This window comes from Dermacentor andersoni, chromosome 1, assembly GCF_023375885.2.
Source record: "Dermacentor andersoni chromosome 1, qqDerAnde1_hic_scaffold, whole genome shotgun sequence".
NCBI lineage: Eukaryota > Metazoa > Arthropoda > Arachnida > Ixodida > Ixodidae > Dermacentor > Dermacentor andersoni.
The window spans coordinates 136,106,841-136,134,732 of NC_092814.1; the positions used below are offsets into that span (position 1 = coordinate 136,106,841).

A 27,892-nucleotide genomic window follows, 5' to 3' on the forward strand; every position below is an offset into this window, starting at 1 on the left:
GATTGAAGTATATTCTGTACGCTTACATAGCTCTCGGTATTATACTTGTACGTCGGTTCTCGACATTTAGCTGATGTCTTCTGTAAGTGTTGAAAAATGTGGCGTTGCAATCAGAATGAGTGGAAATGTAAGGGAAAATTGCTATTGGTACAGACAACAGCAGGAGCATGTAGCTTGACTGGTGACACGGAATCGCTGCTAACATCAGGTTGAGATTATAAAAGAATACGGTTATGACAATTAAATTATGATATCCATGATAATTCTTTTTTGGCACCAAAAATAAATCTGGACAACCTAGTTCTGATGTTCACCATAATAAACAGTATTCCCTGCGGTTTTTCAGTAACGTTTAGTTGTATTGAATTAGGTCCACTGCGATATTTTGGTGATAATGGGCATAAGAACGAGTGTCAGTGTTGTAAAGAAAGAAAAAAATAGGACATTTCCAATTAAACATATTAATGTACTTTCGCCTGACTGTACATATCTAACCGTATTGATGATTCCGCGCCGGAAACTTAATTGTTTATTACTATTTGCAAGTTCTTCTTCCTTTGCCTTGAAGTATCTTCTAGTAATTTGACCGTAGGCTCTGATTAGCTATAAATTTGCTTGAATCAGTACTGCATCGCACTCCCTGGCGCATTAGCTAAACGAGTTTGTCAGCGCTTTTGTGTAGCGCGTAGAGTCTCACGGGGCATGCACAATTTGTGCGCTCATTCTCGTCACCCCGATGCGACGCGCCAGCCTAGCCCGTGAATTCGGTAGAGGGAAATCGGCCCTTTCTATCTGCTAATCTTTGGCACGTTAAGGTGATGCGCCTCGTTTCTGTATCGGTCCTGTGATATTCGTGTACACGTGGCTTTGTAGGAATGTGACGATAGCGCATCGGATCACTTTTTGTACAAATCACGTTGGACGACAGTTGAGCACTAACAAGCGGCATCATTTGACCAAGTATGTCGCAGGTAGTCGGCTAATTTATGCAAATGACTTGCCAATTTATCCAATTAAGAGACGTGCACCGCACACTTAAGAGTGTGCGGTGCCTATGCGGGCACCGCACGAAATATCAAAAATCACGTGAATATCGCAAAATCGGGCCCCTCGGTTAATCCCCTTTCTTCTCGTTTATTACATAACGAGTGTCTCGAATTCGCCAACACTGATGCCTTCCCGTAGCATGTGTGGGTTTATTGACCAGTCACCTTCACCCAAAAAGATTACGTTCTCGTGACGCCTGCGGCAGAAAAGACGTTCCACGTCCGGCTGCCAAGGTCTGTGAGTGGTGGCGCTGGCTAACACTCCCAGGTATTGTTACTGTATATGCTACCAAAAGTAGCAGAGTTGCGCGTAGGTCCGCCATCTTGCCTGGGAAGCAACCAAATCTATGCGGCGAAGCCGCACTCCGTTTTTGCAGGCGACATGCCTACCATATCGTCGGTCGACCGTGAGCGCTTTTGCATCGTTTGTGGACTACTTTTCCGCCTAATCGCATACAAATCGCATCGAAACAGCTGACTAGATAAGATCGTCAAGAAAAAGGCGCTGCTCTTCTTTAGAGCGCGACTTAAGATGCAGGGCAAATATTATCAGTAACGTATTATTTGTCTAACAAGGATAAATCACTCTATATTTCAGCTTTCGCATCGGTGTTCTTAAATAAACAATTTTTTCATGTCTACAGTGCCAGCACAAGAAGCGATGAGCGCCGATGTGACGCGTCATAAACACAGGTATATATGTGCTGTCGCCGAAGGCTCCCAGCACTAGCCTGCGCTTCTCTGACGAAGATATAGGACTAGACACACGTGGTCGACTGAAAGGCATCCCTAAACAAAGAAAACGTTGCAATCCTTCGCGTTCAGAACAAGAAACGGCTATCCAAATCGGCAGTAACGGCCCATACAGCGTCCTGGGTCGGCGGTTCATTCAGCACTTTTTTCGAAGTTAAAATACCAATCGCAAGTGAAAGCCTATGTTGTGGCACTAGTAAAAATCTATGTTCCGAGCATGCTAGTGAATACGGACAGCAAATTTTTCTTTGTGGTACAGGCGTGAGTTTAGTTGCTGGGCGATAGTGCACCTAATATGGCTGATCGAGACGTATCTCTGTGAAATTAAACTGCTTCTCGATCCTTGACATGCCAAGTTATCCGCCCATACTCACCTCGTGGCGTGGCGTAGTGGTGAAGTACCGGGCTTGGTATCTGTAGTTCGACGATCGAAACCTGGTCGGAGCTTTTTTATTTTTTCGTTTTCTTTATATATATATATATATATATATATATATATATATATATATATATATATATATACAGATACCACTACAGATAGCTACAGATACCAAGCCCGGTACTTCACCACTACGCCACGCCACGAGGAGTTTGTTTTTGCGTTTTCTTTATATATATATGTATATATGCGGTGTCTAGGCACCGCGTATTTAACGCGCTAGAGCTGTTTTTCACACCAGTACCCAGCGCCCCAGAATCCAGCGCGCGGCACTGGGCCTATAATCTTGCGCTGCACTGGACACTGGGTACTGGGTTTCGCAATAGGGATACCTCCTTATGTGCCAAAGCTCTCAACATGTAGGCAGTCTAAAGTACTACTGGTGAATCAGTGACCAACTATTAGTATTTTGACTCTGGTACCCCATTAGATTTGCTGTAGAAACGTACCCACCTACTAGCAGGCATTGAATATCAGCCACAACTGCAAGTGCCACTTCATTATGTGCCTTTTCACTGCAGGGATTCCAAAAGTAACCTTCTGTGGGAGTGTAGTGAAAGTTTTTCTCTCACAGGACTGACATAGCTACATTATCGGTAATAATGCAAAACACACTTACGCCCTTACCGTATGTTAAATGACGACATTCATTCCTCTTGCCTACTGCTTCACATAAGCAGTAGTAGATGAAATATCTTTACATAGTAGCATAACCTCTTTTGCGTTCAGAAACAACAACCCAAGCAGTGCTTTATCGTGAAAATGTGAGCTGGCTTTTTTATGACAGTTCTGTGAAAGCAGTGTGGTGCATAGGATCGAATGGGATCGAATGGGATCGAATAAAAAGCTTTTCCGCTTTCAGAGCGATTCGTGCAGTTGGGAGCAGTGCACCCGGTCTTTATATTATTCCGATGGGACTGCGAGGACACTGCAATGAACCAGCTGTGAGATGCGCTGCACACGTTGTGTTGTTGCTCCGCAGCTAGCCCGCACGCGAACAGCGAACGCCAAGATCGGCCGGATTCGCTTTGAATTTGACTGGCGATAACTTGTGTCAATCCAGTTCGCTGCAGCGGCGGCGTCGGGAAAACCAAACAATTTGCCCAAGCATCAGCTTCTCCGCAATGCACGGTTGCTTGACTACCACGGGATGACGTTCTGCCAATACAGGCGCTAGCGGCGTGATAAAACAGGCGCGCAACTCTGCTACCTTTGGTAGTATATACAGCAACTCTACTCCCACGGTTCTGCTAAGAAACATAAATACCCAAGAAAGTGGATGGGGAAACGGCGCCGTGGTAGCTCAATTGTTACCGTTAATTGTTTACCGTTAATCACACGTCACTAAATGTAGCACTTATAGATAACCTTTTCCCTGAATCTCTGTACCGAAAGCCGTATCTGTCTCTATTTGGTCAAGATTTTCTTTGCCGTGTCCGTAGAATGTGCATCGCCCCTTTACTGAGGAAAAAGCTCTAGGACACTGGTCCAGACGGGCTTCGGCACTCAAGGCCTTAAGGGCTTTGTTGAAGTTTTTAAGGACATGTGAATTGTGCGACCGCCTCTGAACGTTGTAGCGCGTAGTTTCGCGTTACTGTGTCAATTTTCTTTTTTTTTCCTCTTCTTCTTCTTTTTCCTTTTATTCCCTTTACCCCTTTCCCCAGCACAGGGTAGCCAGCCGGTACCTACACTGGCTAACCTCCCTGTCTTTCCTCTCCTTTGTCTTCTCCTCTTCTCTCTTGCGCCAGCAGCGAAAACGTTTTTCTTTACGCTGCACACCTCCACACGGCCAGTTAAAACGTGGCTTCAGGAAAAAGGACTGTATGTACCCTGGAATACAAATCGTAGACTTTGCAATCAACCCGACAAAATAGAACATTGCTTTATACTTTGTCGTGACGCATTTCATTTTGGGGACATTTTACAAAGAACTCTCAAGAAAGACTTTCCTCTCACATATTATGGCATCCGGTTCCTTCCTTTCAAAAAGACAGCCACTAATACACCATACGATTTGTTTATGTTATTAGGACTTTATTCTTTATGGAGCAGTCGAATGATCGACAGACATGCCGAGCCACCTCGCTCGACAAGGTCTATCTTCCGAGAAGAGACTGCTCAAGTCCGTAGTGTGGTGGCTACATGTGATCCCTTACCTGAATGGATTTCGTGTCTGGACGCTTGTGTTTGTTTGCCAGAATTTTGAACTGTCATTGGACTGCATACTGTGTGTGAATTTCTCATGTATGTTCATATGTAATGTAACTGCATTGTTTGGACACTACCGATATTTCCATGCAATAAAGAAAAAAATATAGCCGTGGTAGCTCAATTGGTAGAGCATCGGCCGCGAAATGCGAAGGTTGTTGGATCGTTCCCCACCTGCGACAAGTTTTTTTTTTTTTTTTTGCATCCGCTTTCATTTCCATTCCTTTATCGTTTCTTTATTTCATTTATTAAGCACAAGTAATTTCCCCTATATTGTCCTTGGTGTCAGTGTTTGTTGGCTTCCTATGATATGACTAATAAAAATCGGGCCGCTCGATTAAACCTCCTTCTTCTCGTTTGGTCCATAAGAAGACATTTCAGTTGAGTGTTAATTTCTATGTTTTGTGCACATTGTGCGTACGTTCTGCATCTTTGCTGTGGACTGTGCACAGCTTTTCATTGTTCACCCTGTCCACCTGGAGTTGCGTGTTAGGCGTGCCACAAGCAAACCTGTTCTCTATCTCTGGACTACAACAGATTTTTTCCTGAAACCGGATTCTGCTTCCTTGCAGCGAAGCCTCTGCTCAAGCGTAGCCGTTTCGGGCAAGATTTGTTTTGTATTTTGCTTTCTCTCGGGACGCTCAAATATGTTCCTATATCCACACATGTAATGATGGTTTCGCAGTAGTTCACGAGGCTCCTTGCACGTAGATAAGTCCTCCCCTTCCCTCTTGCGTAGAGACCACGACAAGGCGACGCCTCTAAATGATATAAAAAATATATGGCTACAGTTTTAAAGAGCTTCTGCAGCGTAAGAACCCTAATGAACCCTTATGCTTGGCTGCGTTGTCTTAATTAGGAAGCCAACCTTGTTCCCAGGCCAGTTTCGGTAATTTCATCGTTGTGTGCCTTTCAGCGAGCAAGTCTCTTTTCTTGTTACTGTGTTGAGCTTTTTATCTAAGAGTGTGCGTTGTGTTCAATCTGCTTTCTCGAAGGCGGTGACACATGTCTGGAGTTTGTCCCTGATTAAATTATTTCCTCGAACAAGCGCTATCAACGAACCTTTCCTTAAAAGCCATTTTCTGATGTGGAATCTAAACTGAGGGAAATTTTACTCGCATCATTGACGTTGTGCTCCGCAGTAGATTCCGTTTTGGAGGATTTCGAAATAAACAATGAAAAGAGGGCAGTTGGCTGTTGCCTCATGGTAGTAGTTAAACCGCTAAATGTATAGCACTTTAATGCGGTTTCCGCTTACATCCCTGTGTACATGACCGATGGTCGACACTGGAGCAACTGCAAGGTCACTTACTACCTCAACTGAAATAACGTGATGCACGCAGTGATGTTTTGGTATGGGGCCTATTCAATAACGCACCTGAAGCTTTACAGAGATAAATAAGTTCTACTGAGAAATTCCTGCGACTGTCTATAAATTGTGACAATAAATTGCGACTATACACTTAATAAACTTTACAATCGGGTGTAAAGTGTGGCGGAGCGACGGGCACTTGCACTATTCATCTGCTAAGAGCGTGAAGTAGGGTTAGGAAAAAATGCGTCTTTCTTGATAAGCTAGCCGTATTCGTATTGACTAGACCAACCTGTTCTCTGACGCTACTTTGGGGATTTTCGATTTCGTGTGAGCACTATCCAAAGCTCGCACTCCAGGTTCCGATTCTGCTAAGACGCCGTGTGGTGCACGCATGGTGAACCAGAATCCCGAGTGTGGTGGGGTGTACTCTCCTGTGCGCCTCCGAGAACTGACTATCACTGGCTTAAAATTTGCAGTTTTTACTAGCTTGCACACAACGCTTGGTTTATACATCAGAAGCATTGGCATCATTAGGTCGCTTTTTTTCCGGCGCCGTGGTAAGCACGCGTACACACAGCTGGAAGATGTGATTATTTTTAGTATTCTGGTTAACAAACTTCTTTAAACTTGCCTGAAACTTTTCTTGGCTAAGGCATGACAGGAGGTAGAATATTATAGGGGGCTCTAGAGGGATTGGACATTCCGGACGGCGACCACTTTTAAAAGACGTCAGCAACAACAGAAAGGTCTACATTCCATGATGATCACGCTCGTATGTCAGAGAAGGCCACGTCGGCATTATACAGGCGTTTAGCCTACTCATAGCAGGTTGTTTTCCAAATGGTGTTAAAGGAAAGTACAAACTCATGCGGATCAATGTACTTCTTGGTCCGAATTGTCCCGTGGATGAAGAATGCGATACTTGTAGCGATTAATCACAATGAAACGTAGCTGTGTGAATTTATATTCATAACAAAGACAGTAATTATTCACGCGCTCAATATAAAACACCGCAATAAATTTCCCTTTCATTAATACGTAAGTGTAAGGAGGAGTATTTGGTGAATTAATGAGAAAGGTGGACGACAATTATAAACAAAATTACCTAGTTCGTGATTCTAACACAAAGTCAACAAAACAGTGCAGTGCCCTTCCATATATTTATCCAATCACTGACACAGATCTTGAAGATGCGCTTAGTCACTTTTGTATTATTATATGTAATATAGTACGGTATGCAACCAATGTGCTCATGATACGGAATTAGCCTGCCTTATTTCTCTCTCAAATTATCCCACTAGTTTTCTTTAGTAACAACAGAAGTAACAGACGCTCGAACACTCATGGATTCGAATAAGACTAAGGCTCATGACGGAATACCTGTGAGCTTACTGACGATTCAAGGTGACATTGAGACCAGTGTTTACACACTATTACAATGAATTATTTCTATATGGAACATATTCTCATCAGATCCAGATCAGAAAAATTGTAACAAGGCACAAATGAGATATACCAAGCGACCTGGCTCACTATCATGTAATAGGTATTTCATCATTTAACAATATGGTCTTCGAAGGACCTATTGCACGGCACGTTACAAATGATCTTGAGAAATATAGTATAGCTTCAAACGAGCAACATTTTTCGAACTGGCTACTTTGTCACCAGAGCCGTGAGCTCAGAAATTGAAATAATAAACCAAGCATTAAACAAAAATTACTGCGTGATATGCATATTCTTAAATATATTGTATATGTGACTTTCCAGATCAGGGTATGCTGTTGCGTAAATTAGAGCAATATATATTTAAAGAACAGGTACCTATATTTTTAGAAAATGAAACAGGTCACTGACCAAGGTCAAAATAAAGATAAACTAACGTTTCGGGATCCGCACGGATCCCTTGTTCACAATGAATTGTCGGCTAAGCACGAGGTTCTTAAGTAACGTTGAGCACATGACGCAAAGTTCGACAGTACACGTGGTTTAGAGCTCCAGCTGATCTATTGAATATGTTATTTGTCGTTTGCATTATAAGCGATTCCAGATGAGCCTCGTTGTCAAGTTTTTCTTTGGGGCCACAATACGCGCGTTGTCCCGGTTAATCTCGTGACCCGTCTTCTCGGCATGCTCTGAGAGGGAATTTGTCACTGTGTGTCTTTTGGCGACATCATTCTTGTGCTCTTTGAAACGCCTGCAGAAATTTCCTTTTAGCCAATATACACCGATTCGCAATCGGCGCATGGAATCTAGTACACCACGCCAGGAAAACATGCCCAGGAAGAGGATCCTTTACGTTCATCAAGTCGCCTTTAAGCTTGCTTGGTGGCACATACGCTATTTGTACACCGCGTTTCTTAAAAAGACGAGCTTGGGCTTCACTAACACCTCGAATATACTGGACAGCAGCGCGATTCTGTCTCAATGCTGAAGTGTCCATGGCTTGTTTGTCAGTCTGCTGATTATTAATCAGGAACTTTGTTGTCCTCCGAATAAAATGCTTGGGGTATCCTTTCTTCGTTAGGTCCTCTTCAATGATCCGAAGCTCCTCTTGCAGGCTGCTTGCATCAGAACGAGTGCGGATGGCCCGTTTAACTAACGAACGAACCACTGAGCGTTTCTGGGCTGCCTGATGAACCGAGTAAAAACGAAGTTGTCTACCCAAGTGCGTTGGCTTTCGGTACACGCTAAATGTGAGGCCCACATTATCACTATGGTATCACTATGGAAAAAGATGAAGTACTCGTGTCATTCGATGTGTGCTCCCTTTTCACCAGCGTTCCGGTTAAACTTGCCATCGAAACCTCCAGACGCTTGCTTCTCAACGACCCGGCACTGCAGGATAGCACGCGTTTGGACGTCACTGAGTTGGATGCCTTGTTACGGTTTTGCTTGTCCAGCACGTACTTGTCCTACAATGGCGCATTCTACAGGCAAGTTTTCGGTACCACAATGGGAGCATCTGTTTCAGTCACGACTGCATACCTGTCGATGGAAGCACTTGAAGCCAAAGCTTTGGAGTCATTTGAGCCTAGACCCAAGGTTTTCTTGAGGTACGTGGATGATTGCTTCTGTGTCATCGACACGATGAACGTGCAGCGTTTCCTAGCATGCCTAAATGGCGTCAAGCCTTCCATCAAGTTTACTTTGAAGAAGAAAAGGACGGTTGCCTTCCTTTCTAGGACGCACTGGCCAAGCATGCTCCCACGGCCTAACATTGATCGTGTACCGAAGGCCAACGCGCTCGGGTGAATAACTTGGTTTCGACTCGATTCATCCGGCAGCGGACAAACGCTCAGTGGTTCGTTCGTTAGTTGAACAGGCCATCCGCACTTGGTCTAATGCAAGCAGCCTGCCAGAGGAGGTTCGGATCTTTCAAGAGTACCTAACGAAGAACGAGTACCCCAAGCGTTTTATTCGGAGAACAAACAAGTTCCTGATGAATAATCAGCAGACTGACAGACAAGCCATGGACGCTTCAGCCTGCTGTCCCGTATATTCGAGGCGTTAGCGAGCCCCTAGCTCGTGTTTTTAAGAAACGCGGTGTACAAATAGCGCATGTGTCAGCAAGCAAGCTTAAAGGTGACTTGATATAAGTGAAGGATCCTCTCCCTGGGCACGTTTTCCTGGCGTAGTGTACAAGATTCCATGCGCCGATTGCGAATCAGTGTATATTGCCGAAAGCGGAAATTTCTGCAGGCCTTTCAAAGAGCACAAGAATGATGTCGCCAAAAGCCACACAGTGACAAATGCCCTCGCAAAGCGTGCCGAGAAGACGGGTAACGAGATCAACCGGGACAACGCGCGTATCGCGGCCATAAAGACAAACTTGACAACGAGGCTCAATCTCGAATCGCTAAGAATGCAAACGACCAATAACATATTCAATAGATCAGCTGGCACTCTAAACCATGTGTACTGTCGAACTCTGCGTCATGTGCTTAACGTTACTTAAGAACCTTGTGCTTAGCCGACGTGACACCGTGACGTCACGACAGAGGAGAAACGGGGCTCCAACTCGCGCCGTCGCTCGCGGCGTCGCGGCGGTATATAAGCAGCTGCGCTTGTTTCTAGGTGGCTTTGGCTCAACTCTTGCAAGATGGGATGGGTGGGAATCGAACCAGGGTCTCCGGAGTGTGAGACGGAGACGCTACCACTGAGCCACGAGTACGATGCTTCAAAGCGGTACAAAAGCGCCTCGAGTGAATGCGGTGTTGCCTTAGAAACGAGCTGTTTCTAAGGCTCAGGCGTGCGTCGCTTGCTCAGGCGCACATTTCGTTGCCGCGCCTAAAGGGCCGTTTATAGTCCGACGTAACGTCCGCGCGCGCGCGCGCGCGTGCACGCTACGTCACGTTGGCGAAAACGACCCCTCTATAAGGGCCGTTTATAGTCCGACGTAACGCACGCACGCGCGCGCGCTCGCGCACGCTACGTTACGTTGGCGAAAACAAGTCCTTCTATAGTCCGACGCACTGCAGCGCCGACGTAACCGGCGGCTGCCAGCGCGCCCCGACGAGCTCGGCGCATATTTGGCTCCTGCTCCATTCGCGCGCCGGCGCCGCCAACCGCGTCGACCCACAATGCATTGCGCGCGAAGAAAAAGGCGCCAACACAACTCCGCTGACGGCTTTTGCGGACGGCGCGCTACTTGGCGAACCTTCTGCGCATGCTCCGAAGATAGCAGCCTACGGCGCGCGCGTTGAAGTATAGAGGGGATGGCATCTCGGCCGGCGCAACGCAACCGACGTAGCGTGACTGACCGCGAACGACGCTCGCCCGCGCGCCGATAACGTCGGACTATAAACGAGCCTATAGTCGGGCGCACCGGCGCAGCCAACGTAACCGGCGGCTTCCGACGCGCCCCGACGGGCCCGGCGCCGATATGGCTCCGGAGCCATTCGCGCGTCGAAGTCGGCGGAACTCTGGCACCACAATGCATTGCGCGCGAAGAAAAAGGCGCCAACACAACTCCGCAGACGGCTTTTGCGGACGGTGCGCGACTTGGCGAACCTTCTGCGCATGCTCCGAAGGTAGCAGCCTACGGCGCGCGCGTTGAAGTATAGAGGGGATGGCATCTCGGCTGGCGCAGCGCAACCGACGTAGCGTGACAGACCGCGAACGACGCTCGCCCGCGCGCCGATAACGTCGGACTATAAACGGGCCTTAACGCTGCGTTGCTCGACGCTCACCGCGTCCAATGCGGGGCGCGTAGTCGCTGCGCCGTAGCCCATTGTCTTACACTCCTTGGCGGGTCGACGGGAACGCTATCGCGTTCCACTCTTGAAGGCGAAGCAGAGTAACGCATGAGTTGTTACTTCGTCTAGCCGAACCAAATATAGCCAAGCAACAGCAGTTCACCAGGCTAAACAGTGGTTCAACAACTAAAATAAAGGCTAGTATGCTTCGCATCCTGGGCTTAACCTTAGCTATTTTTATTCAGATGAAAATAAATACAGGAATAGTCACCATTTCCTAGAAGCGGCTGCTCCTTTTCTCTTAGCTATGAAATGGTATAACATAATAAATTAAGAATATAAGAATTGTTGCATTGGGTTATATTTAAATGAAATAAAAAAGGAAATCGGCAGGGACACTTAAGACAGCTTACGTGTGAGAATGCGAAAACACTATAGTCCTTTTGGTGAATATTTTTTCTTTTTTTTTTGCGCGTTCCTTGTCTGCGCAAGCTCTCGCCTGCATTTTAACTGCGCTTCGGTAAGGCTTAAATGAAATGCCGCCACGCATCTAAGCGCGCTCGCTTTCCCGCGAGGAGTTCGTATTTTGAAGACCCGTTCAGCGGCGTTCAATTGGACATTAATGCTTTTGTTTTATGCACTCACGCCGTGGCACCACCTCATGACCATTGGCTGCGCCGCCACGTGCCCAACGACGCACGCACTAGTCACACATTTAGTCAATGGGAGTCGTGAAGTCGCCGTGGCATTGGGCAAACGTGCTCGTCTCGCAGCCGGGGGGCCCGGGTTCGGTTCCCCCTCATACCGAAATTTTCCTAAGGTGGTCTTCAAAAGCATTTGTGTACTTTGTTTACAGGAACCTCCCTAGGAAATTTGACGTCAATACGAGTAATTTTCAACGTGTTTTTACTCTTTGCCATCGGTCATTTTTGGTACCATCATTCGCTCATGCCGCCTACTACTACGAGACATATAATGCTCACGCTTTGAAATGGAACAGTACTAAGGATAATTTTTTTAAGTATAGGGTTTTACTAGCAAAAATCACGATCTGATTATGAGGCGCGCCGTAGTGGGGGACTACAGAAATATGGACCAGCTGGCGTTCTTTAACGCGCACCTACATAAACATACACGGGTGTTTTCGCATTTCGCCCCCATCGAAATCCGGCCGCCGCGACCTTCTTCTTCTTTCTTTCTTTATTGATACTGTCAGCCCTTACATAGGGCCATTACAGGAGTGGAGAAAAAAAATAAATAAAACAAGCAATGTCAACACATTTGATTCATACAACGTACAAAAATGAAATTACATTACATATACATTGCAATAGGGCAAGCAGAAAAAAAAAAACAGTCAATGTACCTTGAGGCATGTACAATAAGAACATACACAGATAATAACAAAATCAAGAAATAAGATGATTCAGAAAGTCAGATCATTAACGGACCGCGCCATCAGAATAAATGATGGCATGCAAATTACTCAGAAAACTATTTAAAGAGGTAGACTGAACTACGAAATCGGGAAGCATGTTCCACTCTTTTATCGTTCTGGGAAAAAAGCTATATTTAAATGTGTCATTATGGTTTACCGGAGGGGGAATATACATGCTGTGGCGATGTCTAGAAGATTCGTTATTAGAAATTTCAAAATAGTTCGTCCTATTTATTTTTATTTCATTATGAATAATAAGGAACAGGAACTTCAGCCTATCATACTTAGTTCTTAATTCTAAATTGGGAAGATTTGCAAGCTGACATAGTTTTGAAGGGGAGTGAAGTCGACCATATTTGTTGAAGATGAATCGAGAAGCTAACCTCTGAATCCTTTCAAGTTTCTTACGGTTTTTCTCTGTGTAAGGATCCCAGACAATTTTCGCGTACTCAATGATTGGTCTGACCAGTGTTCTATAGGCCAAGTTTTTAACTTCAGAGGTTGCTGTGTGTAAATTTCGTCTTAGGCTCCAAAGCGCATTATTCGCCTTCTTACTTACTTCATCTACATGCCTATTCCAGCTTAAGTCACTTCTAAATAATAAACCCAAATATTTGTGTTCCTCTACTTTTTTAAGCTTGTTGCCATGTATACTATAAGGAAATAGCAGGATCTTCTTTTTTCTTGTAATAGACATGCTTACTGATTTAGTTGGATTTATAACCATTTGCCAGTCAGAACACCATTTCATAATGTTATCAAGGTTGCATTGCAATTTAATTTGGTCACTAATAGATTCTATATTATTATAGACAACACAGTCGTCAGCGAATAGTCTTATTGGAACAGAAATGTGATGTGTTAAGTCATTAATGAAAATAAGAAATAGAAGAGGACCTAGGACACTTCCCTGAGGTTCTCCGGATAACACCGGTTGAAGACTGGACCTATGCGCGTTTATTTGAACGTACTGCTGACGGCACTGTAAGTACGATGTAAACCACTTTGTGAGGTTAGGATTCTTAAACACAGTATTAATTTTGAACAAAAGCTTGGAGTGGGAAACTTTATCGAATGCTTTGGCAAAATCCAAACAAATGAGGTCCATCTGTCCACGAGAATTTATCGTTTGTGAAGTGTCATGAACCAATTCAACTAATTGAGTGATCGTAGATAGTCCTTTACGGAATCCATGCTGCGCAGAGGATAGCAAGTTATGCATTTCAAGGTATTGTGACAAGTGTTTGGCTATGATATGTTCCAGAAGTTTAGAGCATGTACTTGTGAGGGAAATTGGTCGGTAATTGCTAATGTCGGAAGTGTTCCCAGTTTTATGAACTGGTATTATTCTTGCTAGTTTCCATGCGGTAGGGAAAGACCCATTCAATACTGAGGAATTAAATATTTTTGTAAGGAACTTAGACACCCATTCAGCATACCTCACTAAGAATTCGTTAGGAATATCGTCTGGTCCAGGGCACTTTTTAGTCTTTATATTGAGTAAAAGGTTTAGAACACCTTTCTCAGTTATCTTAATATTCGAAATGGGAGGGCGGGCAGAGAATTCACATACACTAGGCACTGCTTCATCATCCTTTGTATAAACCGACGAGAAGAAAAGATTAAATTGATCAGCCCTTTCAGCATCATTAATTCCGGGATTAGAACAGCACTGCTTATTAGGCGGATTGACATATCGCCACAACTTAGCCGGTGCTTCCGAGAGGAACTTCGTCAATGTTACATTGTAAAATTGGTCTTTCGCCTCCTTAATTAGCCGCTTCAATTCTTGCCTCATTTCCGTAATTGAAGTTTCGTCATCTGTATACTTACTTTGAGAACATGCTTTCCGTTTTCTTTTAATTTTCCGTTTTGCCTGAATGATTTTTCGGTTCATCCAAGGATTTGTCTTTCCGCATTTTTTATTCTTCTTAGGAACAAATTTATCCATGCAATGAGTTACTACACTGTAGAAGAAATTCCACAAATCATCAATGCTCACATCCGATTGATACAAGCAGGTAAATGCATCAAAGGAGCTTTCGAGATAGTCTAAGACACTCACATCATCTGCGGATTGAAAATTCCAAACTCTTTTCTTTTGGTTACCCAGTGAGGGGGATGGAGGCATACTGAAAGTAGCTATTGGAATCTTGTGGTCTGATATTCCGTCCTCTACGTGGCAATCCGTCAAAAGCCCTACCAACCCATGCGACACTAAAATAAGATCCAAAATAGATGAGGTTGTACCACACACTCTGGTGGGTTCTCCTACAATTTGCTCTAAATCATAAGAGAATGCCAAGTCCAAGAGCTGTTCGCAACTAGCCACGTCTACCTCCCCGGGTGAGTATGAGCTCCAATTAATTCCCGGTAAATTAAAGTCGCCCAGAAGAAGGATATTGTCTCCTTCTCGAAAATTTCTTTCCATAAGTTCCCTTAGGCTGTTCATTCCATCAGGTGAAGTATTTGGGGCCCTATATACACCTCCAATGTAAACTGTTCGATCAGCAAGTTTAGTTTTAATCCATACAGCTTCGATACTATCCGATTGTTCAAGGGTAGTACACAATATGCTTTGCTTAACCAATATGGCTACTCCTCCACCTCTTGCTCCTCGATCCCTTCTAAATGCTTTGTAACCAATTGGCACGACTTCGGCATCTTTGATATTGCTATGTAACCATGTCTCCGTTATGACTATAACGTCAGGTTCATGTTCCAAAACCACAGCTTCCAATGCATCGGTTTTGTTTATTATGCTCCGCGCATTTATGTTTATAACCTTAAAGCCATCCTGTTTACCTTGTTGGAGTCAGTTGCCAGTTTCAATTACCCTCAAAATTTGGTACCTCAAGTTTTTATCCTCATCCCATCCATACAATATATTATTAATTTTCAGTTTATCAAAGACAAGTTTGGCCCTACGACCTTCTTTTCTTTCCTCGGCACACGAGTCCCACAGTTTCTTTCTAATTTCTACTACACGTTTGGAGTAATCTTCGCTAATGCTTATCTCTGTATCCTTAAGCTTGGTACAATTGCTCAAAATCTTTACTTTCTCCCTGAAGTCCGCTAGCCGAAAGATAATTGGGCGGTTTCTACCAGGTGTTTTCTTTCCAAGCCTGTGAATTCTTTCAATGGAGCCTACTTGCACCTTCAGAATGTCTCTGAAAACTTCTTCAGTGACTTTTTTCATCAGTGCAACTTCATTCTCCTGCACGCCTTCTTGCATGCCTCTAATTATTAAATTATTACTTCTAGAACGGTTGTCCAAATCATCAACCTGTCTAACAAGGCTCGTCGCGCTTTCATCCCACCTGTCAACAAGCGCTTCAACGTTTGTGAGCCGGAGCTGAGTATCGTCAAAGCTTTGTAGTTTCTGTTCAATTGCAAGAAGTCGTTTTTGCATTTCAAGCATTCTTGTTTCAGAGCTAGCCTGATTTGACTGAACCTCAGTAAGTTTCGACAGGATCTCTTTCTGGTTCTGGATTACATTTGCAAACATCGCTTCCGTTACCGGTCCAGGATTTTCTTCTACGTCGCCCGACCTCGAGCATAGCAGCCCAACACCATAACCACTAAAGGCGGATCCACACGACGGACCAAATTGCTCTTTTGGACCGCGGTCCGCGCATCACGTGAGACGACGTCACCAGTTCGTGCGTACCGCCGTTAGCCCGCGCAAGACCGCGGCCCTCGCGGTCCAACAAATCGCCGAGGCTTTTCCCGCTTCAGTTTTGGCGGCGGACCGCATGCAAACCGCAGCGATTTGTCCGGCAACAGAGTGTCTTCAGCCAAATCCAATCTAGTTTTCCGCTCAGCAAAAGCCAGTCAAGCCAGTCGTTTCATGTCCGCCGTTCCGTCTACACGTGCGTGCAGCAGATATATTTTTTAAACACCGTGTCCCCTTTGAGTGACGAGGAGGTTCTTTATTTTGTATCCCTCGTTGAGCAGTTCCCGGCTTTGTGGGACTCGAGCCGGAATGATAACAATGATAACACTCTGGCCGAGAGTGTAGCTGCTTGGTCTGCTCTGCCGTCTGCTATGGCAGTCCGCCGTGTGGATGCGCTCTGCGCCGGACCGGACTGCGGCGGGCCGTGACGTCGCATCACGTGACCGATCGGCTGGCAGACTCGGTCCGTCGTGTGGATCGGCCTTAAGCAACCACGGCGGGTGGTACTAAGGATGGAAGTATCTCACAATAGGTTTCAGTAGAAAATCCGGGGTTGTCAGAAGCGCATATTTAATTATACACGAATGAAACACAGTTACACAAGGTATTGCAAAACCAATATTATCATGCGTAAATTCTTTTGGTTTCTGATGGTGAACGTTTTTCACCTAATTGTCACTGTTATCATTTTCAGGCAAATCGCAAGACACGACTACCATGTCAGAAATTTCTTGAAGATTCTGAAGCGAAAGAGCCTTGTCTGATCAGATTGCGAGAGCGACGCGAATGCTATTGCACATTCTGGAATGTAAGCGAGTCCGGGCGATTGTTTTGGAATGTACTGTTGATACATACAAATGTATAAGTAATATGCGTTCACAAAGAAGCGTTGACGTGCACTCTTTTTTTTTTATTGATATGATATAAGGAGATGTTGACGCACAATCTAAGGAGCCGTCTACTCCTTATCTCTTGAATGGTTCCATCCTACAACATACAGGGTTCAAGATTACATATCAAATAACCTGTTCACACAAGCACCAGAACTTGTCACGCAACTTTTTTACAGGAATACTACGACGTAAAAAACGCATGGTAAATACGATATACAAGGTAAATGTCTCCACAGTTATGTAGAAAAAAGTATCAAAAATACAAACGATACTCTCGCCTAATAACACAGCCTCTAGTCAGCGGGTGGTACATACATTGTATAAGTGCATTATCACAGGTAGGCACAACAGAACAGCCAACATAACATAATCCACAAACACATGCGTATATACAGCGACATCGAAATGAAAGGAACAAAAAAAGCGTTCATAACGTCCAACAATGCCGCTGTCTTCAAGAAAAGTCTTTATTGTTTTAAAGCGCTCTTCTGCAAGGACGTTGTTGGCCAAGGACCCAAAAGTTTCTTTAAACTGAAAGGTGTGCGGTCTAATTTAATTAGGGTTGATTGAAGTCGGCATCTTGGTGTGTCGTGATGTGGGCAATCTAGAAGGAGATGATATGTCTTCGTCTACAAATCCACAATCACACTCGGGGGTTTCCGCACGGCCAATTCTGCGTAAGAAATGTTTTGGGTAGGCAGTGCCTAGCCTTAATCGATGAATAAGGATTTCCATATTTCCGTCTAATGACAATGAAAATTTGAATTCAAGAAATGAATCAATATGATCTAAATCCCAGCTCTTAGAATTACGGGCAAACCAAGTGTTTCTACACATTTTGAAAGACATTGTCCTTATAATGCAGCATAATGCATTCTTTTATATTGGGAGCGGAACCGCATCATCTTTGAGGTGTGCTTGTCGCGCTGCTTCATCGGCTGCTGTGTTGCCAGGAATGTTACAATGCCCTGGTATCCACTGGAATGCTATTCCATGTCTCGTTTCGCTTGCGTTTGTGAGATCTTTAAGTGTTTCGTATATTATATTATCACTGAATATATTCCCTTTTGTGCTGCAGACTGATGTTAAAGCCGCCTGCGAATCGCTGAAAATTACACATTTTTGCGCATCTCTTACTGACAATATAAATTTTATCGCACATAGGATTGCGAACAGTTCAGCCGTTGTGGACGAAGTCGCACGAGATAACACACATGATTCGTGTTTGTTGAGGTGCGGCATAATAAATGCTGAAGTTGAAGACGTTGCTGTGCTGGAGCCATCTGTGTAGACGTGTGTGTATCCTGAATACCGCATATATACCTGAAAGACTGCTAGTTGTTTAGCAGCTTGAATGAACATATCTCTTTTTCTGAATATCCCGTCTACTCACAATTCGATTTTTGGAAGTGTAAGCAGCCATGGAGGATATTTGACGTCTGAGTTCCAAAATTCATTTCTTGGTAATATGTGAAGATTTTCTCGAATTTCTATATGAACATAACTTCTATCTCGTTTCATTATGTCTAGATTCAATGGATGGCTTTTATGCTGTGTTCGAAGACGGAAATAATGTCGGCATGTTTCTGTAGTTCGCATAACTGGAAATGGTGATTGGCGAGCCTCAGCTATTACAAGAGAGCTAGAAGTCGCTCGTGGAACTCCTAGACATAAGCGTAGTCCTCTAGCTAAGAGCCTTTGAAGTTGCTCTTCTGACGTGTGGGAAAGTCCGTGTAAGATGGGCGCGGAATACGCAATTTTTTGTCGCATTAATGCATTCTAAACATTCAGCATGGGCGATACTGTTCCGCCCCATGATGTTCCTGCAAGTCTGCGAAGTACAGTCACTATGGCATTGACCACGTTTTCAAGTTTTGTTTATGTGGGGTGCCCAGGATAGCTGCCTATCAAGTATTATACCAAGAAATTGATGCTGTGTGACAATCCTTAGAGGGCAAAGGAGAAGAAAGGGGGTTAACTAAGGGGCCCGATTTTTTATTAGACATATCATAAGAAGCCACCAAACACAGACACCAAGGGCAACATAAGGGAAATTACTTGTGCTCAATAAATGAAATAAAGAAACGTTAAATTATTGGAATGAAAGTGGATGAAAAAACAACTTGCCGCAGGTGGAAACCGAACCCACAACCTTCGCATTTCGCGTGCGATACTCTACCAATTGAGCTACCGCGGCGCCGTTTTACCATCCACTTTCTTGGGTATTTATGTGTCCTAGTAGAACCCTGGGAGTGTTAGCCAGCGCCACCACTATCGTCCTTTCTGCCACAGGCGTCCCATCCAGGACAAATACTTGTCCTTATACATGCGTCGTGGAAACCGATGATATAGTCGGTATACTGAACATGCGAGTCAACCGCAAATAAGATTGATTCCTTCGTGCTTTCTCTAAAACATTTCGACACACACAGTTCTCTCTAGTACCCTCCTAAAAAGCGCAGTTTGTAGGACTGGGACATGGGAATAAGGCGTGCTTCCGAAACCGCCTTTGCCCCAACGCCTCAGCCGTTTTAGTTTCTTTCAATCCACAGTAATTTGAAATCCATTGGAGTACGAAATGTTGCTTTAACCCGGCAGCTTTGGTAAGGTATGTTGGTAAAGCATATGCATAGGTCACACCAGAAGTGATATTTTCAATAACGTACTTTAGGTCTCACTTCTTAGAATTAATTTCTAAATATAGCAGACGAGAAACAAAGTGACACTCCATAAAACAACGCCTAAACAGCTGCCTCTCCTACCACCATTTTTTTTTTTCGGCAGAACTGATCTTAATTTTTATTATATGTAACTGTGAAATGCACAGAAATATGTTAGAGAGAGAATTCAGGTTTAACATGTGTTTCTAACTCGTTACAACGCACGACGTTTATAACAGTGGAGCAGGCAAAACGTATCGCTTTCTCGCAAAGCCAAGAACCTGTAGCGTGGTGCCGAAAGTCTACTTGGTATGTGGGCAGTACAGTGCTGACATCGGGGGAAAAGAAAATCAAGAAAGATCATGTTTGCTCCGTCGTCAAAAAAAAAAAAAAAATAGAGACTACCGCTTTACGCTGGGCTCAGCCGATTGTGCTTTTCTCGCGTACTAGTGAGCCGATAAGACCTCGTTTATTGCACATTTTGCCCAGTAATGCAGCCTGCAACATTTCGGTGCACTCGACTGGTGCAACCACTCTCGGGCATGCTTCTCTCAGCGCACCAAGGTGTAGTTTGTGAAATATGGCCTCTCGTACCTTACGACCAACCTTTTTGCAGTTGTCTCATTCTTCAGAGCTGCTAATTGACATCAGTGATTTAGACACCATATTGATGTTTACGCACTTAGTCAAGTCACCTTCCTCAGAGAACAAGGCACCCGTTGTTGTAGCATCACTGAATCAGCAGTACCAAGAAATCTGCAACAAGCTAAACAGTAGCTCTCACGCACTTCGTCCAACATCACTCTTGTGTGGCTTTTGATTCCTTCTACTTGGGTTCACGGCAGCTTTTCTAGACTATTAAAAAGCTTTTACTAAGATATGTCATTTGAAAGTGCGCTGCCTGGAGTCCACGTAAGTGCTGGAGCAGGCAGCTTTTTTTTTTCTAGCGTAGTTTATTCGGCACGAGTAATTTCCTTCCGTAGAAGAAGCTGTTCCCTAATTATCACGCTTGGGACGATTCGGCCTCGTCGTGAGACGCTTCAGTTATGATTAACGCGACGAGACGCGCGGATGCGCTGGGCCGTGGATCATCTCCACGAGTCTGTGACACCTCGTTCAATCTCTCAGAGACTTGAAGTCTTCAAGCTCCCCCCCCCCCCCTTTTTTTTTTCCTTATGCGCGTTCATTAAGTCTGCACGTCTCGTTGAGTCGCGCCATTTTCATCCGCGCAAATGCAAGTCTGCACAGGACCACAATTATAAAACTTTGTTTAGCAACTTGAATTTTACTGCAGTTTATATTTATTTTTCAGTTTAGTTCAGAGGTGATGCAGCAAAGTATTAAATAAACGATTCTCGTATATACGTACTTCTACTTTTTGCTCTTAAGGGTTTGCCTTACCTTTTTTTTTATTTTTTCCCACTTGGCTGATCCGTTTTGTTTGTTGGTGGCTCATTTATTCCCTTGCTGTATAGCTAATTATTTTTCTTATATGTTTCACTTGCGAACTTCCGTATACATTCACGAATATAGGGCTGAGAGATAAAAAATTGTGTAGAGTTGCCGATTTGAAACAATAAAATGAAATGTCAAGTGAGTCGTGTGGAGGATTCTAACAATTAAAAAATATATTACTTTTCTCGTTTCTAGCACAGCTTTTTGAAATATTAAGTGTTGAAGGGGAGTGATATCCGTTAACACCTGAAAAGCTATCAGCCGTTCTCTTTTGAAGTCTGCAACCTCATTAGCATGTCTTGCACTTAGAGCTGAGATTATACGAAGACACAATTACGAAAACAGCCCTGCTTGGTGACAAGACCATTACTCAGTCGTTTATATGACGTAACGTTAGAATGACACTCAGTCACCTCTAAAATATCTTTTGTTTCTTTAAATATTATTATTCACGCGCCACTAAAACTGCAACATTTTCTAGACTACAGAAAAAAAAAACTGAGTAATAGGAAAGGGTCTCCTTTAGAGGCCAGCCATACTGTCCACCAACATTAGAATAGCTATAGGGAATATAATGTTTGTGTCTCACCAAGACTAAGACAAGTGCGCTCTATATTGCATTTCCAGTCTCTGGCAATGCTAATTTCATTTGATCTCTCTTGTGCCATATTGTATTCAGAGTATTTGTTGCGTTTATGTTATTTCGTTATATGTTTATTTCGTGTGCTTTTGTGATGTTTTTTTTTTCAGCTCCTCTGGGGTTAGTAACGTTTTTTTATTATGCCACGGCTTGTAATATATATATAGAACTATATATATTATATATATATATTTATATATAATATATATTAGAACTTTATACCCACCAAGTTTCGGAATTGAAATCCACGCGCTCCGTAGATTCAGTGGCATCTATATATATATATATATATATATATATATATATGTAGAGATGCCGCTGAATCTACGGAGCGCGTGGATTTCAATTCCGAAACTTGATGGGTATACAGTTCTAATAAACTATTGGTGCGAAAGGTTCATTGACATTTCCAAAGTCACGCTTTAGATTTTCAATTCCGGAACATTGTGGGTTTAATGTTCTTATATACATTTGACGCCAAAGGTGCATTGACGTTTCTAAAGTCGTACACCTCAACATACTATCAGACAAATTGACAAAGCAGGCAGCGAGGTCCGATGAGACGAAGCGTTGTGGCGGTTCATTTGTGCCGTCATGTCACAGAAAAGAATATGAAGATTTTTTTTTACCTGCGCCAAAGCATCCATGTCGAGGCACTATATAAAGCCAGCAAAGGTAACTACGTTCTTATTTATTTCCCCACTTTGACTTTGATTTGCGAGGCCACATTGAACCTCTTCAATATTCTTGTTCTCGCTACCCGCTGGCTGGCAGAGCCAGCTTGCGGTTTTCTCGCATGCGTTTTTCTCTGTTGCCTGACAACCGCGCGGCGCACTTGGGCGCCCGTTCGTTTTTCCATGGCCGAGCAGATTTTCACATGGCAGAGTTTTCGACGCTTTCTGGCTAGCAGACGAGAAAAAGAAACAATGATTGCTCGCCGCCATCACTCTGGGGACTCGACGGATTGCAACACGTTCGCTTGAGCGCAACCTCTCCGGAATGTCTTGTCTCGCTGGTGTAGAATACCGAGCAGTATGCGTATGGTTATTTGTGGACCAAGCGTCTTAGGTTTTCTTCGATATTCATTCGGTAGCCACATTAAAGGGAAGCTGAAGAGTCTGTCGAATTCAATAAGACGCTCATATACGGATGCGGGAACCTTATAAACCATGAAGGTAAAATTTTGGGGGGGATTTCTCACTTAGGAGCGACGCAATAGTCGGTTAAAATTGCGCTGTAGCTCCGCCCCCCGTCGAGCGCCGCGCGCTGCTGCTGACGCTCACGATGCGAGCGGAGACCGGAAACCGCGGCTTAGTGACGTCAACACTGGTGTTCCGCTCCTTCGCAGTCTCCGCGACCGTGCCTGACCGGGCTTATTTCTGCGTGCCTGCCGTCCTAATCTGCTTCGCTCGACCCTACATTCCTTTATTTGTGTGTATATAGGAGTGGTAGTTGACGTGCGCAGCATCAATTGAACTTGTAGGCCGATCATGCCGGCGTTCTGTGCAGCCTACGCTTGCACGAACACCAGCGGCCGCGACGATGTTCCGATGTTCCGCTAGTTCCTGCAAGACAAGAAGCTTTCAGCTAAGTGGGAGGCTGCTGTGAAGCGAAACAATTTCAAGCGCTCAAGAACAACAGTGTTGTGCTCTAACCACTTCCGTGACGATTACTACCGGAGTTTATCAATAATGCGTGCTTTGGGTTCTCCTAAAAAAAATAGTTTGCACGCTGAACGGAAGGTGCATGTTTATCGCCCACCCTTGACGCAGGTTTCATGGCCAAGCGCCGCGAATTTTCTATTCGCACGTGTGTTGTGAAACAGCCTGCATGCAGCTACCATAACGCAGTGCAAGCGTAAAGTTTGCATGCGTTGGAAAGCCTGCTCACGCCAAGACGCTGCGCTCCCCCTTCTCTCGCACACATAAGAAACCGACCATCTCACGTAGCCGACGGAATTCACCGGTTACGAGTAGCGTGCGGATGGCGCGCTGATGAAGGTTCTATACTACACGTGCTACAACAGCCGGTAAACTTTTCCCGCGTTTAAACCGTCTGTGTAGATTGCCGACAGCTTTGGGGCAGCGCACAAATGCTGAAGATCGCATCACCGCTTACGTTCTACGAGGAGGCATGCAGGAACATAACACTACAGTTGTTTGCCCGGAAACGTACTCACTCGAACGCTGAATGCAGCTTAGCAAAAAACATACTCGCCAAAGAACATTTCCAACACACGGAGATGCTAATACTTCGCCTTCGTTCGCGTGGAAAGCAGTGCTTGCACCAGCATTTTTTGCTTCTTGGAGAGGCCGGCTCTTCGCAATCGGCTCGTACATGTAGTATGTACAAGTATGTACGTACGTGTAGTATGTACAAGTATAAACCCCTTACAAGTGATCTTGCACGCGACAGTGACAGCGCTACAAGCGAGGCGATGGCTGTCGCGTTCACTCGTCGTCTGCAAGCCGAACTCCACGCGAACGACGGCTTTGAGCGACGACTTCCCGGAATGAGGGCAGCAATATACGCGCCGAAACTAGCGTGACGCATGCTTTATCAATTTAAGTTGATGTATTTTACTGAAGAAGGAGCATAAAATATTTCTGAAGGTCTTGCACTAGGTTCTTATTCTTGCACGTGTAAAATTCAATAGTTTGCTCGTTCCGTGCGACAAACAGTAGTATTTGAGTTATGTACATCCAGTTTCGGCTTCGCACAATCGGCTAGTCGCTCATAGCATTTCCGGGCGACGAGCGACGAGTTCCAGATTTCTAGAAACGAGCGATCAAGCGACAACACCGAGCGATTTGTTCAAGCGACGGCCCGTTTTGTCGCTCGAAGCCGGTGCCCGTCACCGTCGCGCGCAAGATCGCTCTCGTAGAGTTTGGATTTAACGCCGAACTCCTCAGAGAAACGCAAGCCCTCGAAAATTTCCATGACCGCCTCAGCAAAACACCACCAAACTACTTTGCACCGTGCTTCATGTGTAGCGGCAGCAGTCGGTCCGGACGAACACCATTGTTGACGTCACGAGGTGCCCGACCAATCACAGGCGGAAACGAGGCGCGCGAGCTGGGCGTGTCTGCTGCTGCACTTTTCGTCGAAATAAAATATGTTTGCGCTTTCTTTCGCTCAATTTCGATGCGATATTTGAATTCAGAGGGTTGAAAACCACGGCGTACTGCTCTTCACTCATTTTTTTCTGGAAAAGCTTTCAGCTTCCCTTTAAGGGCCAAACAATGAAATCTTCCTTACCTCAGTAAGGAAGCCTTCATTGCCGTGAGGCCACCTTATGTCACTCTGAAAGCTTCCTTACTGAGGGGCCCTCGGTGAAGGCTTCCTTGGTGCTTCCTCAGCGTAAGCTAGCTCCGAAGCTACCTTCATGCGTCCTTATGCCGCTCCTGGCTCTGAACGAGTGCTTCACCTCACTGCTTAGCCACGTGACGTTTACTTGCGCATTCGCGCTGTCGCCGGCATGCCGAGAAGCGCGAGCACCGTACGTCTTGCACGAGACGTTCATTTGAGGGATCGCCAGCAGCTTGTGCGCAGGCGCGAGTAAGAGCAGGCGCGAGAGAAAATCTGGGGGCTTTTGCTCCTTGAATATATGACTCGAACTAGGCATGGAGGTTTCTGAGCGCGTGTTGTAGCATTTGTCCCCTAGATATGCTGGCATTGCGGTGTGCGGTCAAGTTTGTTTACGCTCCGCCGCTGTCTGCCCGCTCGTTAAGGCAGTTCGCCTGGACGGACGCCCCATTTGGTGATCACTGTGTATGAAGGGGCAAGGTTCTGACTGGTGTTGCATAAGTCGCGGGTCGCTTTCTTTCGTCGCGACGATAGATTGCATTCTTTACAAGCACTGCTCCAGGAGGGCACGTGTAAGCGGAAAACAGAGGCCTCAGGAGAGCACCTGTGGTTATAATAAAGCGGGCGGCGCAGGATCTCCAGGGCACCCAATGGGTAACGGGGGGATCAAAGCTCGAAGCAGGCCGGCCCGGGCTGGGGCCGCGGAGGCCGAAGCATTCCAGAATGTGTTTGCATAAAAAATCTTATACACCCCTGGCACGCGCAGGCCTCGGCGAGCCAATACCCACAGAATAGTCCGGGTTCTAGCTTTGGTGTCCCAGTTGCCGCTTTGGTGTCCTGGATGCGCCGCCAATAATGCGAAATAATGACACGTTGTTACGATTAGGAAAAAAAAATTACGATTGAATAAATATGATTACGTCCAGCCGCCAACTTGTGACGCTAAGTTCAGCACTACCGCGCCCCGCGTCTTCCGCAACACCAGTCAAAACTTTGCCTCTGAAGGTACGTCGCACAGCGTTTCTCGCGCCTGCGGCGCCGGTGCTGAGTCAGTCATCGTGACCGGCGACCTTTCAGCCACTTGCGTTCAAACGCGGTTGTTAGGGCGCTCTGCCTTATAGAATTTCAATATATGCATGCGGCCCGAGCTCTACTACGGTCGCTACTGCTCCCACACAAAGATCTGTGATGTTATTTACAAGGTATTTCGCCATAAGGCACGAGAAAGCTATGATCCGCCACGATTGACTAAGCACGAGCGCCGCAGGTGCGAGACAGTCTGTCCGAAACAGCGGTCGCCAAATCGGGCGTCAGTGCCCGCTACTTCACCTATTTTACCGTGCCAGCAGCCAGCGTCCGAGCTTCAACAAACTCGACTCCACTCCGCAATGCCGGCATGCCTAGGGCCAAACGCCTACAACACGCGCTAATAAACCTCCTCCGTAGTTGAGTAATGTGGAAAGTTGGGCTAGTTGGTGATTGATCATCAAATCTTGCTAGTAAAGCAGCGCACTGACACGGACACAGAGAAGACACACAAGTGTCTTCAGCGAGTGTCGTCTTGTGTGTCTTCTCTGTGTCCGTGTCAGTGCGCTGCTTCACCAGCAAGCACTCCTCCGTAGTGCTTAGGCGGAGTCATTATTCAAAGAGCAAAAGCCCCCAGAGTTTCTCTCTCGCACCCGCTCTTACTCGCGCCTGCGCACGAACTGCTGGCGATCCCTCAAATGAACGTCTCGTGGCGAAGGGAGTTTTCAGAGTACGCTTGCTTCTTCCGTCGGTCCTTCGCTGTAAGGAGGCCTCACGTTAGGTTAGGAAGCGCTCGAAGGAAAGGAACGTTTCATTGTTTGAGCCTAAGTGCCCAAATAGGCATTCGATTGTAGCCAACATGCTTTTATTTGAGTTTTTTTTACAAAAGAAAATAAGACAGTGTTGCGTCGCAGCGAGTTCTCCCATTGTGAAAATTCGATTTTGTTACTTCTTTTGTGGAAGGTAACGGGCCACGGGACGCTTCAGTTGCCGAATACTCTTAGTATATTGTTATGGTAGCAACTATACGGACACTCCAGGCGCATTCCTGCCATCACCCTCGCCCTCATATTCATAAAGCCCAAGGGCGATAAAATTGTGACCACGTTCTGCCTGCTGTATGTGCGAGTGAAAGCGTAGGGGTGGGGCGTGTGGCATAGGTGAGCCGACGAGGGTGGCTCAGTCGTGTTCGCGCAATGGAGAGAAGTGGAGAGGAAGTGCGCCGCCTTCCGTCGCGCGCGATACATCAGGGGGAGTGGATGGAGGGGGGGCGGGCCTTAGGATTCTGTGACATGTGAATCTGTGATTGGGCAACATGTTTATTTGCCTTGTTTGACGCAATATATACTGCGACTTTTTCTTAGACACGTATATTTATCGGATACTTGTCGCATATATAAATACCTTGTTGCGATGTTTTGTGTATACGTGCTGTGAACATCGTTTCCAGTGACACTTTTTTTGCCTTTAACTAGCTGTATCTTCGCATTTGTATATTCTATTCTATCTTCGCGTTTCTAATGTACGCGAACGAGTCAAATGAAAGTGAGCCAACCCACCCCGCGCAATAATGGTTCGGTTCATTATCTGCAAGGCATGGGCGTAGCACACATGCATCTCTCATTTACAAAAGTGACATGCAGGTGTGAGGGTAAATGTGCTTTAATGCTCTCATACACTGGGTTGAACATGGTTGCGTGACACAATGGACGCGCTAAAGATTGAACAGCGGGGTATCGTGAAGTTTTTGTCAGCTGAAAGTGGTTCGCGGAAAGAAATTAGTCGCCGTACGGCTGCCGTGTACGTTGAACATTTCATTTCATTGGCCACTGTGAATTG

General features: G+C 45.3%; 2 protein-coding genes across 2 annotated transcripts in view; both read left to right on the plus strand.

Annotated features, from left to right (window-relative positions):
* Positions 1-27,892, plus strand: part of LOC126543350 (synaptogenesis protein syg-2-like) — a 961,852-nt gene that overhangs the window by 786,906 nt on the left and 147,054 nt on the right. The gene's annotated exons all lie outside the window — the stretch shown is intronic.
* On the plus strand, positions 3,788-4,444 carry LOC140215449 (uncharacterized; the record flags this gene model as incomplete). The annotated part of the gene is made up of 1 exon (XM_072285996.1): positions 3,788-4,444. A coding segment is annotated over one exon (657 nt), but the record flags the coding sequence as incomplete, so codon positions are not given.